The 17,702-nt window shown below is 44.2% G+C and overlaps 1 protein-coding gene across 1 annotated transcript in view; it reads left to right on the top strand.

Moving 5' to 3' along the window:
* rxfp2l (relaxin family peptide receptor 2, like) overlaps positions 1-17,141 on the top strand; it is a 68,601-nt gene extending 51,460 nt beyond the window's left edge. The window contains exons 14-17 of the mRNA XM_060832319.1: positions 4,769-4,998; positions 5,612-6,022; positions 9,036-9,251; positions 16,963-17,141. Of these exons, the coding sequence (XP_060688302.1) occupies positions 4,769-4,998; positions 5,612-6,022; positions 9,036-9,251; positions 16,963-17,141 (1,036 nt within the window). The remainder of the gene's footprint in view (positions 1-4,768; positions 4,999-5,611; positions 6,023-9,035; positions 9,252-16,962) is intronic.
* Positions 17,142-17,702: the final 561 nt, after the last annotated feature.

Here is a 17,702-nt window from a genome sequence, read left to right as displayed (position 1 = left end):
AGGACTTGTGCCCGTAATATCGATTCTCCTGCTCCTCGGAAGCTGCCCGAACAGCTGTGTTTTTCCAGCGCCACACTTTTCGATTCTTGGCAACAGTTGCCCGCTGCTGCTAATGTTGGTGCCCTCAAGTTAAGAAGAAGGTGTAAACTAAGATAGAAAGCATCTGTATGTGGACATAGCTGAACGCAGACTCATATATTTGTGAGGTAGTCCACAATTTCATATCATTTTCTTTGTATTTTGCTACATATGAAATGGCCACTTGGTTCAGATTTGAAGAGTCACTGACCATGGAATTAAGACGATCTTTTTCCACTTCTATCACATCTCCCATCCTCTGTTGCTTGTAACTTTACTCCGACTGTTCTGTTCATCCGTCATCACAGTGCTTTCTGGACCATGTGATACTTGGTTAAGCAAAGTATAACTTTTACACAGTGCACAAACAGAAAACACTGGGACCACTCAACAAGTCAAGCAGTACCTGTGGAGAGAAGTATTATTTCAGATCAATGATAGTTGGTCAGGATTTTTATTGAATACATTTTATTTATTCCGTATATATATACACACACACACACACACACACACACACACACACACACACACACACACACACACACACACACACACCCTTATCTACCATTGCCTAAGCTTTGGATTCATTCGCTAAACCTCCCCAACTTTCTCTTCTTTGTTCTCCTTGAAGATGATCCTTGAAGCCTACCTATTTGGTCACCTGTCCTGCCATCTCATATAGAAGAATGAGAGGTAGTCTCATTGAGATATATTGGATTCTTAAGGTGTTTGTCAGGGCAAATGCTGAGAGGACGTTTCTCCTCATGAGAGATTCTAGGACCAGAGTACACAGTTTCAGTATAAAAGTGTGTAATTCAAGATTGAGGTGAAATGGAATTTCTTCTCTTAGAGGGTTTCGAGTTCTTGGAACTCCTTGCCTTAGAGAGCTAAGGGCACAGAGTCCCTGTGTATACTTTAGGCTGAGATGGATGGATTCTTTATCTGTAGGGGAATCAAGGCCTATGGGAAAAGGCAGAAAAGTAAATGTGAAGAATGATGGATCAGTCACAATCATCAAAAGGTGGCAGAGTATGCTCAAGGGGCGGAACAGCCTCCTCCTGTTTCTATTTCTTACACTCTTATATGGCTCAGTGTCAAAGACCATATCTTAGGTTTATTTAACACTTTTAATATACTGAAATATCCCAAGATGCTTCATAGAAGCATGATTAAACAGAATATGATAGCAGCAAAGGACCTAGGACAGAGTTCATTGATGTTATAGAAGTGGAAATGGCTTGCTTTTGTTCTGTGGCCAATAGCTGCCCTTCAGCACTTCAACTGAGTAGCCACTATGGTATGTTTCAAAACATACAGCAGGTATTGAGAATCAGACGTGCATCACATGTGCTTATCTAACGTCAAATTCTTGAACATCATTCAAAAATCTAATTCCTTTAACCTAATACATAGAACATAGAACAAAGAACAATACAGCACAGAACAGGCCCTTCAGCCCACAATGTTGTGCCGAACATTTGTCCTAGCTTAAGCACCTATCCATGTACCTATCCAATTGCCGCTTAAAGGTCACCAATGATTCTGACTCTGCCACTCCCACAGGCAGTGCATTTCATGCCCCCACCACTGTCTGGGTAAAGAACCTACCCCTGACATCCCCCCTATACCTTCCACCCTTCACCTTAAATTTATGTCCCTTTGTAACACTCTGTACCCGGGGAAAAAGTCTCTGACTGTCTACTCTATCTATTCCCCTGATCATCTTATAAACCTCTATCAAGTCACCCCTCATCCTTCACCATTCCAATGAGAAAAGGCCTAGCACTCTCAACCTATCCTCGACCACCTATTCTCCATTCCAGGCAACATCCTGGTAAATCTCCTCTGCACCCTCTCTAAAGCTTCCACATCTTTCCTAAAGTGAGGTGACCAGAACTCCACACAGTACTCCAAATGTGACCTTATCAAGGTCCTGTACAGCTGCAACACCACCTCATGACTCTTGAATTCAATCCCTCTGCTAATGAACCCTAATACACCATAGGTCTTCTTACAAGCTCTATCCATCTGAGTGGCAACTTTCAAAGAGCTATGAACATAGACCCCAAGATCCCTCTGCTCCTCCACCTTACTAAGAACCCTACCGTTAACCCTGTATTCCACATTCTTATTTGTCCTTCCAAAATGGACAACCTCACACTTGACAGGGTTGAACTCCATCTGCCACTCCTCAGCTCAGCTCTGCATCAGATCTAAGTCCCTTTGCAGTCGACAACAGCCCTCCTCACTATCCACAACTCCACCAATCTTCGTATCGTCTGCAAATTTACTGACCCACCCTTCAGCTCCCTCTTCCAAGTCATTAATAAAAATTACAAACAGCAGAGGACCTAGAACTGATCCCTGCGTAACTCCACTTGTAACTGGACTCCAGGCTGAATATTCACCATCTACCACCACTCTCTGACTTCGACCGGTTAGCCAGTTCTCTATACAACTAGCCAAATTTCCCACTTTCCCATGCCCCCTGACTTTCCACATAAGCCTACCATGGGGAACCTTATCAAATGCCTTACTAAAATCCACGTACACTACATCCACTGCTCTACCCTCATCCACATGCTTGGTCACCTCCTCAAAGAATTCAATAAGACTTGTAAGGCAAGACCTACCCCCTCACAAATCCGTGCTGGCTGTCCCTAATCAAGCAGTGTCTTTCCAGATACCCATAAATCCTATACCTCAGTACCCTTTCCATTACTTTGCCCATCGAAGTAAGAATAACTGGCCTGTAATTCCCGGGGTTATCCCTATTCCCTTTTTTGAACAGGGGCACAACATTCGTCCCCTAGTACCACCCCCATTGACAGTGAAGACGAAAAGATCATTGCCAACGGCTCTGCAATTTCCCCTCTTGCTTCCCACATAATCCTAGGATATATCCCATCAGGCCCAGGGGACTTGTCTATCCCCAAGTTTTTCAAAATGCCCAACACATCTTCCTTCCTAATAAGTATCTCCTCTGGCTTACCAGTCCAATTCATACTCTCCTCTTCAACAATACGGTCCCTCTCATTTGTAAATACTGAAGAAAAGTACTCATTCAAGACCTCTCCTATCTCTTCCGACTCAATATACAGTCTCCCACTACTGTCCTTGATCGGACCGACCCTCATTCTCATCATTTTCATGTTTCTCACATACGCATAAAAGGCCTTGGGGTTATCCTTGATCCTACCCGCCAAAGATTTTTCATGCCCTCTCTTAGCTCTCCTAATCCCTTTCTTCAGCTCCCTCCTGGCTATCCTGTATCCCTCCAATGCTCTGTCTGAACCTTGTTTCCTCAACCTTATGTAAGCCTCCTTCTTCCTCTTTACTAGACATTCAACCTCCCTCGTCAACCAAGTTTCCCTCACACGACCATCTCTTTCCTGCCTGACAGGTACATACATATCAAGGAAACGTCGTATCTGTTCCTTGAAAAAGTTTCACATTTCAATGACATCCTTCCCTGACAGCCTATGCTCTCAACTTATGTTCCTCAGATCCTGTCTTGCAGCATCGTATTTACCCTTCTCCCAATTGTAAAACCTACCCTGTTGCACGCACCTATCTCTCTCCATAACCAAGGTGAAAGTCACAGAATTGTGGTCACCATCACCAAAATACTCACGCACAAACAAGCCCACCACTTGTCCCAGTTCATTACCAAGTACCAAATCCAATATGGCCTCCCCTCTGGTCGGACAATCTACATACTGAGTTAGAAAAGATTCCTGGACACACTGCACAAACACCGCCCCGTGGTGTGAATCATCTATTAACATTTCAGAAAAAGCAGTTGCATTAGGAAGCATGCCTGATTTATTTCCTTCTGTGAAGGCTAATGGGCATGGAGACCAAGTACAAAGTCCTTACTCATACCCCTCAAAGCACAGCAGGTTAGGCAGCATCTCAGGAATAGAGAATTCGACGTTTCGAGCATAAGCCCTTCATCAGGAATAAGAGAGAGAGAGCCAAGCCGGCTGAGATAAAAGGTAGGGAGGAGGGACTAGGGGGAGGGGCGATGGAGGTGGGATAGGTGGAAGGAGGTCAAGGTGAGGGTGATAGGCCGGAGTGGGGTGGGGGCGGAGAGGTCAGGAAGAGGATTGCAAGTTAGGAGGGCGGTGCTGAGTTGAGGGAACCGACTGAGACAAGGTGGGGGGAGGGGAAATGAGGAAGCTGGAGAAATCTGAATTCATACCTTGTGGTTGGAGGGTTCCCAGGCGGAAGATGAGGCGCTCCTCCTCATCTATTCTCTATTCCTGAGATGCTGCCTAACCTGCTGTGCTTTGACCAGCAACACATTTGCAGCTGTGATCTCCAGCATCTGCAGACCTCATTTTTTACTCATACCCCTCAAAACTGAGATTAGATAATAACGTAGATTAATGGTCAAACCTGAGACTCCCTGATCTGAGTGACCTAATATCACACTGGAGTCATCAGAGTATTAAAAATAGTATCCAGCTAGCGCTTGAGTTGGCTCATGTGCTTCTTTAGGGATTGAGTTTACTTAATTGTGACTTTCTCACTTCCTAAAATAAAGAGTGGACCTTCTCAGAACTGAACCTGCAATCTGTATTACCACTACTTTTCAATAAGGGACATCTAGGTCCATGAACAGCAGAAAATGGAAACCCTTCTGATCGATTATTAAAGTTCATATTTCTTTCTTAAACTTTGGCAGATATTTCAAGAAGTTTGAATACTGCAGGTATGCTCCACATGTCCGGAGCTGTAAGCCAAATACAGATGGGATCTCATCTTTTGAAAACCTGTTGGCCAACATCATTTTGCGGGTCTTTGTGTGGGTGGTGGCCTTCATCATCTGCTTTGGAAACCTCTTCGTCATCTGCATGAGGTCATGCATCACAACAGAAAACAGGCTACATACCCTGTCTATCAAATCACTCTGCTGTAAGTCGGCCCTGGAGACACCTTATTATTTGAATGGTATAATAAACTGTAACTAGAGACAAGAGTAAACAAATACATATTTCACAAATGGAGCCTGATTATTATGGGGGTAAAACAGTACTGAGTTTTTTAATTCATTTATGGGATGTAGACATTGCTTGTAAGGCCATCACATATTGCCCAGCTCTAATTGCCAGTTGAAATGGTGGTGGTGATTGGTGAGTCACCTTATTAAGTACATAATCTAAGCTTGCACTTTGGTGCTGTATTAATGGAGTGCTGCTGAGTTGGAGGTGCCATATTTCAGATGATACATTAAACTGAGGCACTTCAGGGAGACTTGAAACATGCTTTTGTAGTATTCAGTAAAGAACAGGGAAGCTCTCTCAGAGTAATTGACTTTCTCTGCAATCAAAACAAATTATCTGGTTATTTGTTTGTGGGAATATGGTGTGCATTATTGGCTGCCTCATTTCCTGAAGTACAACAATGGCTACCTTTCAAAAGCACTTGATTAGTGCTGTAGTATTTTCAGATGAGTTGAGGTTGTGAAAGGGGCTATAGAAGAAATATGCCATTTGTTTCCTAATTTAATAATGTGCTTCTTTCTTAGGTGCTGATTGTCTGATGGGAGTTTATCTCTTCTTCATTGGTGCCTTTGACATGAAATATCTTGGAGAATACAATAAAAATGCCCAACAGTGGATGGAGAGTATGAAGTGTCAGCTCATTGGTGCATTAGCTATGCTCTCCACTGAGGTCTCTGTCATGCTACTAACATATATGACACTTGAGAAATACATGTGCATAGTCTTTCCCTTCACTCATTACAGGCCGGGCAAGAGGCAAACCTTATCAACACTGGTCTCCATCTGGATTGCTGGATTCATAATCGCCATGATACCATTGTGGAATCATAATATGTTTGGCAATTATTATGGAAAGAATGGAGTGTGCTTCCCTCTTTATTCTGAACAGTTTGAGAGCCTTAGTGCAAGAGGATACTCCACAGGAATATTTCTGGGTAATGGACTTCTGATTTTATTTGTCTTCACATCAAAGTACAGTGAACAGATCTTTCTCCATTTGATGAGAAAATGTATATTATTTAAAATAAAAATCCAGCAGTATTGTTATTAAATATTATATTTCCTTTATTGTTTCTGGTCAACAGTTAAGGATCACTTGCAGGGTGCAGGAAACCCCATTGTTTTAATAGGAACTCAAACTTCAACACTCAACCATGAATCTGGCTCAGTGATCAATGAGGCAAAGTGTTGCTCACATCAAGGAACAAGATTTTTAAAGAGATATAGCCAAACACTGATCTTGGGGCCAGCACAATGGCTCAATTGTTGGCAGTGCTGCTGTCTCACAGCTTCAGAAACCCGGGTTCAATTTCAGCCTCAGGTCACTGTCTGTGTAGAGCTTGTACATTCGCCCCATGTCTGCATGAGTTTCCTCCAGATTCTCCAGTTCCCTCCCACAGTCCAAAGGTGTGGATTGGCCATGCTAAATCATCCATAATGTCCAGGGATGTGCAGACTAGATGGATTATACATGGGAAATGCAGGGTTACAGGGTTAGGGTTGGAGGGTGGGTGGGAGGGGGTGTTGGTCTGGATGAGATGCTCTTTCGATGATTGGTGTGGACTCAATGGGTCAAATGGCCTGCTTCCGTGCTGCAGGGATTCTATGATTCTAGAGAAATATGTATTATTCAAAATGTTCACTATTATCCAACATATTGCTCAATAATCCCTTTAATAAATTCTGTAACTGCTGTGGTTCCTGCAATATTAGCTTAAACTCCCTTCCATAGAGTTGCATGTGCTCTCCCCAACCCATCCTGTTCCCTCACCCGTTCACACAATGAATGTCTTCCCCATCACAGTGCATTTATCCACAGTACTCCACAGCATTTCTCCCTTTGTATTCTTCCATCCAGAATCTTACCTCCTATATCTTATCAATGTTATCTTAATTCAAGACCAGTCTCCCACCATTACAATTGCTAACCACCCAGCGCAATTTTTCCAACTCATAGCACCTGACCTCCACACTTCTACCACATCCAGGACTGTTTTGAATACTGCCATGTCAGACTGCCTCTCTTCCAGTTGGCCCCCAGTGTGCATCGTGACAAGTCCTTGGCAGTGTTCTGCATCTTGAGACCACCCCAACAGTCTCATTTCAATGAACCTTGTAAGCTTGTTCCTCTCTCTCCAAAGCTAGCAATGTACACTTTCCCATAGAGGCTTAATCAATCCAACAGAGTTTCTAAAACCTACCTTCTACCTGCTGAAAACTGGAAGATCTTTCTTGCAGTCATCCCCTCTACTGCAGGCTTTAAAAAGAAATGAGATAAAATCACCTATAGTTCCCCACCAATTGCACGATCCAGATTTATCTATTTTCTAACAGATGGCATGGTCATGACTACAGTACTAGAGTCAATTACAGCATTTGTGTTTATAAAGTGTTAAATGTGCCCACTAATTCAATACTACTTCTTCGCACTTATCAATTTATCTGATTTCATCAGGAAAGTTAGGTATTCAAGCCATTTCAGCCATCCACAACACATAAAAATGCAATTGTCACGGTAATGAGTTTGCAGTTGGAGTTGCTAATAATTAAGATTTATAACTTTCTCAATGAAGATGTCCAGGTTTCAAGTCTCACCTGGGGTGTAATGCCATAGAAATTTGTCATAACATGTCTGAAAAATAATTTTTATCCTGATTAAAAAATGTAGACTAGTTATTTATCTTTTCAGTTTTCATAACCATCATGTTTAGTGTAAAAAGATTGTGCTAACACTAAATGCCCAGAGGGATCTGCACATTACAAAATGAACACATCATAGGAGTTAAAACCACTGGCTCATAGATTCTGTCTTAATATGGACCACACAATTAATATAATTCCAACAATGCTCTGATATGTTACTTAAATGATCACCAATTCAGTGGCCCTAATAAGGTATCTTACTTGGGATGGGAGTAGAGAGACGATTGCAGCACTGAGTAGCGCAGGACCAGAGTGGAGATTGCAGGAGTGAGCTGTGTAGGACCAGAGTGGAGATTGTAAGAGTGAATGGGATAGGCCCAGAGTAGTGATTACTGAAGTGAGTGGTGGAGGACCAGAGCGGAGATTTCAGGAGTGAGCAGCACAGGACCAGAGTGGTGATTGCAGCACAGAGTGGGGATTGCAGGGGTGAGCAGGACAGGACCAGAGTGGTGGTTTCAGGAGTGAGCAGGTTAGGACCAGAGTGGTGATTGCAGCACTGAGTGGGGTAGGATCAGAGTGGGGATTGCAGGAGTGAGTGGGGTAGGGCCAGAGTGGGGATTACAGGAGTGAGTGGGGTAGGACCACAGTGGGGATTGCAGGAGCGAGTGGAGTAGGACCACAGTGGGGATTGCAGGAGCGAGTGGGGTAGGACCACAGTGGGGATTGCAGGAGCGAGTGGGGTAGGACCACAGTGGGGATTGCAGGAGTGAATGGGATAAGCCCAGAGTGGAGATTGCAGCACTGAGTGGGGTAGGATCAGAGTGGTGATTGCAGCACTGAGTGGTGTAGGATCAGAGTGGAGATTGCAGAGTTGGGCAGGCCCAAATGGAAGACAGCAGCACTAAGGGGACGGTGACTAGACCCGGAGTTTAATGCAAGTGAAACTGTGGGCAGAGTGAGTGAAGACTTCCCTTCCTGACTGGAGCAGATGCAAACTTCTGGTTTTGGCTAAGTACCTTCACATTCTTCCTCTCTTAATAATGTCTCACTGAACAGAGAGTAGAACCATTCTTATAAATCTTCGGTTTAAAAATTATACTGAGCTACTGTTGGTTCATATTTCTTGTCATCATTGTTCTTTGCTAGGCGATGTACTCTGTGACCTATACCTGTGTATGCTCTCTTACATCTTAGAAGTGATAACATGGGTTTACTGGGGGAAGGGGATATTTGTTCCTTGAGATACAGTTGGTCTTAGCCTCTCCAGGCTTTTGATTACTTATGCTGCCTTTTTTCCCCTTCCAGGTTTGAACTTACTTGCTTTCATCATCATTGTCTTCTCCTACACCAGCATGTTTTATTCAATTCACAAAACAGGAGCACAGTCGGCCGAGAGGAGCCTTTTCTCTAGAGAGGTAGCCATTGCAAAACGCTTTTTCTTCATCGTGTTCACTGATGCCCTATGCTGGATCCCTATATTTCTGACAAAGTTACTGTCTCTCCTTGAAGTAGACATACCAGGTAATAAATCAAAGCTTGGTGCGTTTGTATAGCGAACATAAATTTGACAGCAGTCCAATGGTGTAATAAGACATAATCAGTAATACCTATTGCCTTTTGGGTTGGAAAGTTGTCAGTTCAAGTCTCACTTCAGAAACTTGAGCACAAGATCCAGGGAGGATGTTCCTGTCCAATGCTGAGGGAGTATCACACTGCTGTCTTTCTGTTCAGCTGTTAAACCGATCTTCTGCCTACCTTCCTCCATAAATGTAAAAAAATCTCATGACACAATTTCAAATAAGAGGCAGTGGTGTCCTCCCCAGGCTATGGGACAACATTTAAATACAGATGGAATCATTGCAAACTCCAAGGAATTTAATAGCAAACTGTTTCCAGTAGTTGAGAGGTCAGAAATGAATGCCATAGATACAAGATTAAATACAAGAGAGTATGAGAAGTGTCTTCTGACAAAAAGATGAGAGAATGTGGAATTAACTTCCCAGGATTAGCTGTTCAGACAGAAATTACGTCAACATTTAAGAGTAGACTGTGCAGGTGGATATAAGAAAGGGAGATGAAGGGATATAGAGACATTATAGCCTGTCATGACAAAGACTGATTGCTCATATAAGATACAAGTGTCAGTTGTGTTTACAGTTTGGAGTCCTGATACATAACTCCTCAGATAAGCAGTGTTAGTTAAACCCATAAATAGTCTGCATTATGATTTGAAAAATTAATTTTATAGCTAACTAATAGCAGACTCAATTCTTATGTTTCCTTTATATGTTTCGATCTTTTTAAAGGCAGATCGTGATTCAAGATCAAATATTATTCGTAAGGCTGCTTTAGTTCATGGTCAGTCGACAATAGGGAAGGAGGGCAGTTGGCTCAGTTGGCTGGACTATTTGTGTGTGGATCAGATTAATACCAAAAGCACAAGATTAGATTATTATTCACACTAAGGTTGTATCAGGACCAACATTCCTTCCAAGATGTGTGGCTGTGTGCGCGTGTAACTGCTCTGAGTGTCCACAGAGAAGAAAACATTAGTAAGAACACTGCTCAGGACCCGCCTCCTTGCCCTATCCTGTAGTGAAAAAAATGTCACTTTGCCATGGTTCAGCAAATAGTCACCAAGGACTTGCCATCAGGCAGAGAAGTCCAAAAGATAGTCCAGAGAAGTCCAAAAGTCCATACAGGTCTGCCATTATGACTGAATTCACATGGTTCAAGCAGGACAAACATCTGTGTGGAATTAAATAATGCATTTGCTATATTTCCAAACATCAGTACTACTTTAACAAAATAATTCCTGCAGCCAAGACTGTTAAATAATCACATTTAACATTTGCCTAATAATATCAACAATCATTTACTTGCTCTGTTTTAATGAAAATGGAAAACAAATTCCCCTTCCAATTCACAGTCTAGATATTCTTCATAGTATTGATCATACCATTCTAAGGTATTAAACTGAGGAGGTAGATGAGCTGTGTAGTTTTAGAGCAACTACAATATATTGCACAAATTTGATCCCAGAAATTCCTGGGAATTGTTTTTCTAAAGCTTTGAAATGACTATTTGCATATTATTAGTCACTAACAAAATGTAGTATTTGGAATGATGATAGATGTTAGCCCAAAAAGAGATTAAAATCATTGCATCAAACAATCAGTGAGAGTTGTTAATAGAAACATAAGCTGAGATAGTTAGAGGCAATAGTGGAACAATTGTAAGCTACTGATTTGTTACTGTCATCATTCATGATATCCTCTGAATGTGGAATATTGTGAGCAGTTTTGGACTCCAATTCTAAAGAAGGATGTGCTGGCCTTGGAGGGGGTCCAGAGGAGGTTTACCTGATTCTGGGAATGAAGGGCACGTCATATGAGGAGTGGGGGTTTGAGGACGATGTGTCCGCACTTGATGGAGGTTAGAAGGCTGAGATTTCATTGAGACTTACAAAATACTGAGAGGCTTGGATAGAGCGGACGTGGAGATGTTTCCACTTGTGGAGGCCCTAGGACCCAAGGGCACAGCCTCAGAGTGAAGGCATGACCCTTTACAACTGAAAGGAGGAGGAATTTCTTCAGCTGGAGGGTGGTGAATCTGTAAAACTCATTGCCGCAGAAGATTGTGGAAAGTGAGGACTGCAGATGCTGGAGATCAGAGCTGAAAAATGTGTTGCTGGAAAAGCGCAGCAGGTCAGGCAGCATCCAAGGAGCAAGAGAATCGAGGTTTCGGGCATAAGTCCTTCTTCAGGAATGAGGAAGGTGTGCCAAGCAGGCTAAGATAAAAAGTAGGGAGGAGGGACTTGGGGGAGGGGCGTTGGGAATGCGATATATGGAAGGAGGTTAAGGTGATAGGCCGGAGAGGAGGCGGAGAGGTCAGGAAGAAGATTGCAGGTCAAGAAGGCGGTGCTGAGTCCAAGGGTTGGGACTGAGATAAGGTGGGGGGAGGGGAAATGAGGAAGCTGGAGAAATCGGCATTCATCCCTTTTGGTTGGAGAGTTCTTAGGCGGAAGATGAGGTGCTCTTCCTCCAGGTGTCGTGTTTCCATGGTCTGGCGATGGAGGAGGCCAAGGACCTGCACGTCCTTGGCAGAGTGGGAGGGGGAATTAAAGTGTTTGGCCACGGGGCGGTTGGGTTAGTTGGTGCGGGTGTCCCAGAGGTGTTATCTAAAATGTTCCGCAAGTAGGTGGCCTGTCTCCCCAATGTAGAGGAGGCGACATCGGGTGCAGCGGATGCAGTAAATGATGTGTGTGGAGGTGCAGGTGAATTTGTAAAGGATATGGAAGGATCCCTTGGGGGCTTGGAGGGAAGTGAGAGGGAGGTGTGAGTGCAAATTTTGCATTTCTTGCGGTTGCAGGGGAAGGTGCCAGGAGTGCAGGTTGGGTTGGTGGGGGGTGTGGACCTGACGAGGAAGTCGCCGAGGGAGTGGTCATTCCGGAATGCTGAGAGGGGAGGGGAGGGAAATATATTCCTGGTGGTGGGGTCTGTTTGGAGGTGGCAGAAATGACGAAAGATGATACGATGTATCTGGAGATTGGTGGGGTGGTAGGTGAAGACCAGTGGGATTCTGTCCTGGTGGCGATTGGAGGGGCGGGGTTCAAGGGCGGAGGAGCGGCAAGTGGAGGAGATGCGATGGAGAGCATTGTCAACCACGTCATAGTCATAGAGTCATAGAGACGTACAGCATGGAAACAGACCCTTCGTTCATGCTGACCAGATATTCCAACCCAATCTAGTCCCACCTGCCAGGACCCAGCCCATATCCCTCCAAACCCTTCCTATTGATACACCCACAAACCCTTCCTATTCATACACCCATCCAAATGCCCCTTAAATGTTGCAATTGTACCAGCCTCCACCACATCCTCTGGCAGCTCATTCCATACACGTACCACCCTCTGCATGAAAACGTTGCCCCTTAGGTCTCTTTTATATCTTTCCCCTCTCACCCTAAACCTATGTCCTCTTGTTCTGGACTCCCCAGCTCCAGAGAAAAGACTTTGCCCATTTATCCGATCCATGCCCCTCATAATTTTGTTAACCCCTATAAAGTCACCCCTCAGCCTCCAACGCTCCAGGGAAAACAGCCCCAGCTTGTTCAGCATCTCCCTGTAGCTCAGATCCTCCAACCCTGGCAACATCCTTGTAAATCTTTTCTGAACCCTTTCAAGTTTCACAACATCTTTCCGATAGGAAGGAGACCAGAATTGCACGCAATATTCCAACAGTGGCCTAACCAATATCCTGTACAGCCGCAACATGACCTCCCAACTCATGTACTCAATACTCTGACCAATAAAGGAAAGCATACCAAACGCATTATTCACTATCCTATCTACCTGCAACACCACTTTCAAGGAGCTATGAACCTGCACTTCAAGGTCTCTTTGTTCAACAACACTCCCTAGGACCTTACCATTAAGTGTATAAGTAAAAAGTGAGGTCTGCAGATGCTGGAGATCAGAGCTGAAAATGTGTTGCTGGTTAAAGTGCAGCAGGTCAGGCAGCATCCAAGGTCTTGTAGAGGGAGGAAGAGAGCTTGGATGCTGCCTGACCTGCTGCACTTTAACCAGCAACACGTTAAGTGTATAAGTCCTGCTAAGATTTACTTTCCCAAAATGCAGCACCTCACATTTATCTGAATAAAACTCCATCTGCCACTTCTCAGCCCATTGGCCCATCTGGTCAAGATCCTGTTGTAATCTGAGATAACCCTCTTCGCTGTCCACTACACCTCCAATTTTGATGTCATCTGCAAACTTACTAACTGTACCTCTTATGCTCGCATCCAAATCATTTATGTAAATGACAAAAAGTAGAGGACCCAGCACCGATCCTTGTGGCACTCCACTGGTCGCAGGCCTCCACTCTGAAAAACAACCCTCCAACACCACCCTCTGTCTTCTACCTTTGAGCCAGTTCTGTATCCAAATGGCTAGTTCTCCCTGTATTCCATGAGATCCAACCTTGCTAATCAGTTTCCCATGGGGAACCTTGTCGAATGCCTTACCGAAGTCCATATAGATCACATCTACTGCTCTGCCCTCATCAATCTTCTTTGTTACTTCATCAAAAAACTCAATCAAGTTTGTGAGACATGATTTCCCACGCACAAAGCCATGTTGACTATCCCTAATCAGTCCTTGCCTTTCCAAATACATGTATATCCTGTTCTTCAGGATTCCCTCCAACAACTTGCCCACCACCGAGGTCAGGCTCACTGGTCTATAGTTCCCTGGCTTGTCCTTACCACCCTTCTTAAACAGTGGCACCACGTTTGCCAATCTCCAGTCTTCTGGCACCTCACCTGTGACTATCGATGATACAAATATCTCAGCAAGAGGCCCAGCAATCACTTCTCTAGCTTCCCACAGAGTTCTCGGGTACACCTGATCAGGCCTGGGGATTTATCCACCTTTAACCATTTCAATTCATCCAGCACTTCCTCTTCTGTAATCTGGATATTTTGCAAGATGTCACCATCTATTTCCCTACAGTCTATATCTTCCATATCCTTTTCCACAGTAAATACTGATGCAAAATATTCATTTAGTATCTGCCCCATTTTCTGTGGCTCCACACAAAGGCTGTCTTGCTGATCTTTGAGGGGCCTTATTCTCTCTGTAGTTAACCTTTTGTCCTTAATATATTTGTAAAACCCCTTTGGATTCTCCTTAATTTTATTTGCCAAAGCTATCTCATGTCTCCTTTTTGCCCTCCTGATTTCCCTCTTAAGTATACTTCTACTTTCTTTATACTCTTCTAAGGATTCACTTCATCTATCCTGTCTGTACCTGACATATGCTTCCTTCTTTTTCTTAACCAAACCCTCAGTTTCTTTAGTCATCCAGCCTTCCCTTTCACCCTAACAGGCATATACTTTCTCTGGATTCTTGTTATCTCATTTCTGAAGGCTTCCCATTTTCCAGCCGTCCCTTTACCTGCGAACATCTGCCTCCAATCAGCTTTTGAAAGTTCTTGTCTAATACCATCAAAATTGGCCTTTCTCCAATTTAGAACTTTGATCTGGTCTATCCCTTTCCATCACTTCTTTAAAACGAATAGAATTATGATCACTCGCCCCAAAGTGCTCCCCAACTGACACCTCAGTCACATGCCCTGCCTTATTTCCCAAGAGTAGGTCAAGTTTTGCACCTTCCCTAGTAGGTACATCCACATACTGAATCAGAAAATTGTCTTGTACACACTTAAGAAATTCCTCGTCATCTAAACCTTTAACACTATGGCAGTCCCAGTTGATGTTTGGAAAGTTAAAATCCCCTACCATAACCACCCTATTATTCTTACAGATAGCTGAGATCTCCTTACAAGTTTGTTTCTCAATTTCCCTCTGACTATTGGGGGGGTCTATAATACAATCCCAATAAGGTGATCATCCCATTCTTATTTCTCAGTTCCACCCAAATAACTTCCCTGGATGTATTTCCGGGAATATCCTCCCTTAGCACAGCTGTAATGCTATCCCTTATCAAAAATGCCACTCCCCCTCGTCTTTTGCCTCCCTTTCTATCCTTCCTGTATCATTTGTATCCTGGAACATTCAGCTGCCAGTCCTGCCCATCCCTGAGCCATGTTTCCGTAATTCAGCAGGAAGTGGAGGAGATGCGGTGGAGGTGCAATAAATTTACCTGGACCGTCTCAGACTCCTCCCTCCCCTTCCTAGACCTCTCCATTTCTATCTCGGCCGACCAACTCAACATGGACATTTACTATAAACCAACCGACTCCCACAGTTACCTAGATTACACCTCCTTCCACCCTGCCCACTGTAAAAACACCATCCCTTATTCCCAATTCCTTCGCTTCCACCACATCTGCTCCTAGGAGGACCAATTCCAATATCGAACAACCCAGATGGCCTCCTAGTTCAAAGACCGCAATTTCCCCGCAATGTGCTCTCCACCACATCTCCTCCACTTCCCGCTCCTCTGCCCTTGTAACCTGCCCCTCCAATCGCCACCAGGACAGAACCCCACTGGTCCTCACCTACCTCCCCACCAACCTCCAGAAACATCATATCATCCTTCGTCTTTTCCGCCACCTCCAAACAGACCCCACCACCAAGGATATATTTCCTCCCCTATCAGTGTTCCGGAAAGACCACTCCCTCCCCGACTCCCTCGTCAGGTCCACACCCCCCACCAACCCATCCTCCACTCCCGGCACCTTCCCTTGCAACTGCAAGAAATGCAAAATTTGCGCCCACACCTCCCCCCTCACTTCCCTCCAAGGCCCTAAGGGATCCTTCCATATCCGTCACAAATTCACCTGCACCTCCACACACATCATTTACTGCTTTGGCTGCACCCGATGTGGCCTCCTCCTCTACATTGGGGAGACTGGCCACCTACTTGCGGAACGTTTTCGAGAACATGTCTGGGACACCCACACCAACCAACCCAACCGCCCCATGGCCGAACACTTTAACTCCCCCTCCCACTCCACCAAGGACATGTAGGTCCTTGGCCTCCTCCATCGCCAAACCATGGCAGCACGACGCCTGGAGGAAGAGCGCCTCATCTTCCGCCTAGGAACCCTCCAACCACAAGGGATGAATGCCGATTTCTCCAGCTTCCCCTCCCCCCACCTTATCTCAGTCCCAACCCTCGGACTCAGCACCTCCTTCTTGACCTGCAATCTTCTTCCCAACCTCTCTGCCCCACCCTCTCTCCAGCCTATCATCCTCACCTTAACCTCCTTCCACCTATCGCATTCCCGACACCTCCTCCCCCAAGTCCCTCCTCCCTACTTTATTCTTAGCCTGCTTGGCAAACCTTCCTCATTCCTGAAGAAGGGCTTATGCCTGAAATGTCGGTTCTCTTGCTCCTTGGATGCTGCCTGACCTGCTGCGCTTTTCCAGCAACACATTTTTCAGCTCTGTATTTAAGACAGAAATAGATAAGATATTGATTAATAAGGGGATCAAAGATTGAAGGAAGAAGGCTGGAGAAAGGGTTCAAGAAACATGTCAGCTAAGATTGAATGGTGGAACAGACTCGATAGGCCAAATAAGCTTATTCTGCTCCTATATCTTATGGTCTTTTGAATGATTTGGTCAGATTTCAGCATATAAACTATCCCTGGCTTCATTGTATATGAACCCCTTGAATTGTTCTATATCCAGGGATCCATAATGGCCTAGTTACTTATTCTTCTTAGAAACTCCTTTCTTATGTTTGATTTCCATTTTTTGACAGGCACTGTAACTTCTTGGGTTGTAATCTTCATCCTGCCAATAAACAGCGCCTTGAATCCAATCCTCTACACAATTACCACTGCATCCTTCCAGGAGAAGCTGAAGCAGTGTTTGCGGAATCAAGAGCTGCTTGGTCCCAAAAAGAGCCTCTCAAGCACGACACAGATGAGCAACGTGTAAGATGACCAATCCTGACAGCATCAAGCAACAGGGTGTTAACATTTTACATCCCTAGATGAGTGCTAGGTCACACAGTAACTCTTTACAATATTGAGTGAGGACTACCATCTGTCTCTCACCAGAAGCAATGCTGTGTGAAACAACAATTCCTGACAGCATATGTTGAGAAAGCTTTATCACCTCATTTCTCTAAATGAATGCTGTGTTACACAATCATTCAAATAGCGTGGATTGAGGAAGATTCATCATCTTGGGTCTGGACAAACAGTCACAGTGTAACACAACTATTCATGATGACATACCATGAGAATTTTATTATTTTCCTTCTTTCCATGAATGGGTGCAACATATATTGAGAGAGCATTTGCCATGTAACTGCTCATCAAGCAACCGTATTTAGTGTAGACCACTAGATCTAATAGCACCAATGAGATAAATGTCCTAGGTAGTCCTTTCATCCATTATTGCAAACATTGGACAAGATAAAGAGTCAACCCCCCACTCAAATTCCTTTTCACATGCACTATGTTACCCTCTTTTTCCTGTTCCAAATCCTAAAAT

Source organism: Hemiscyllium ocellatum, chromosome 11, assembly GCF_020745735.1.
Source record: "Hemiscyllium ocellatum isolate sHemOce1 chromosome 11, sHemOce1.pat.X.cur, whole genome shotgun sequence".
Lineage (NCBI taxonomy): Eukaryota > Metazoa > Chordata > Chondrichthyes > Orectolobiformes > Hemiscylliidae > Hemiscyllium > Hemiscyllium ocellatum.
The sequence above is the reverse complement of the archived record's forward strand: the minus strand, read 5'-3'. Positions and strand labels throughout refer to the sequence as shown.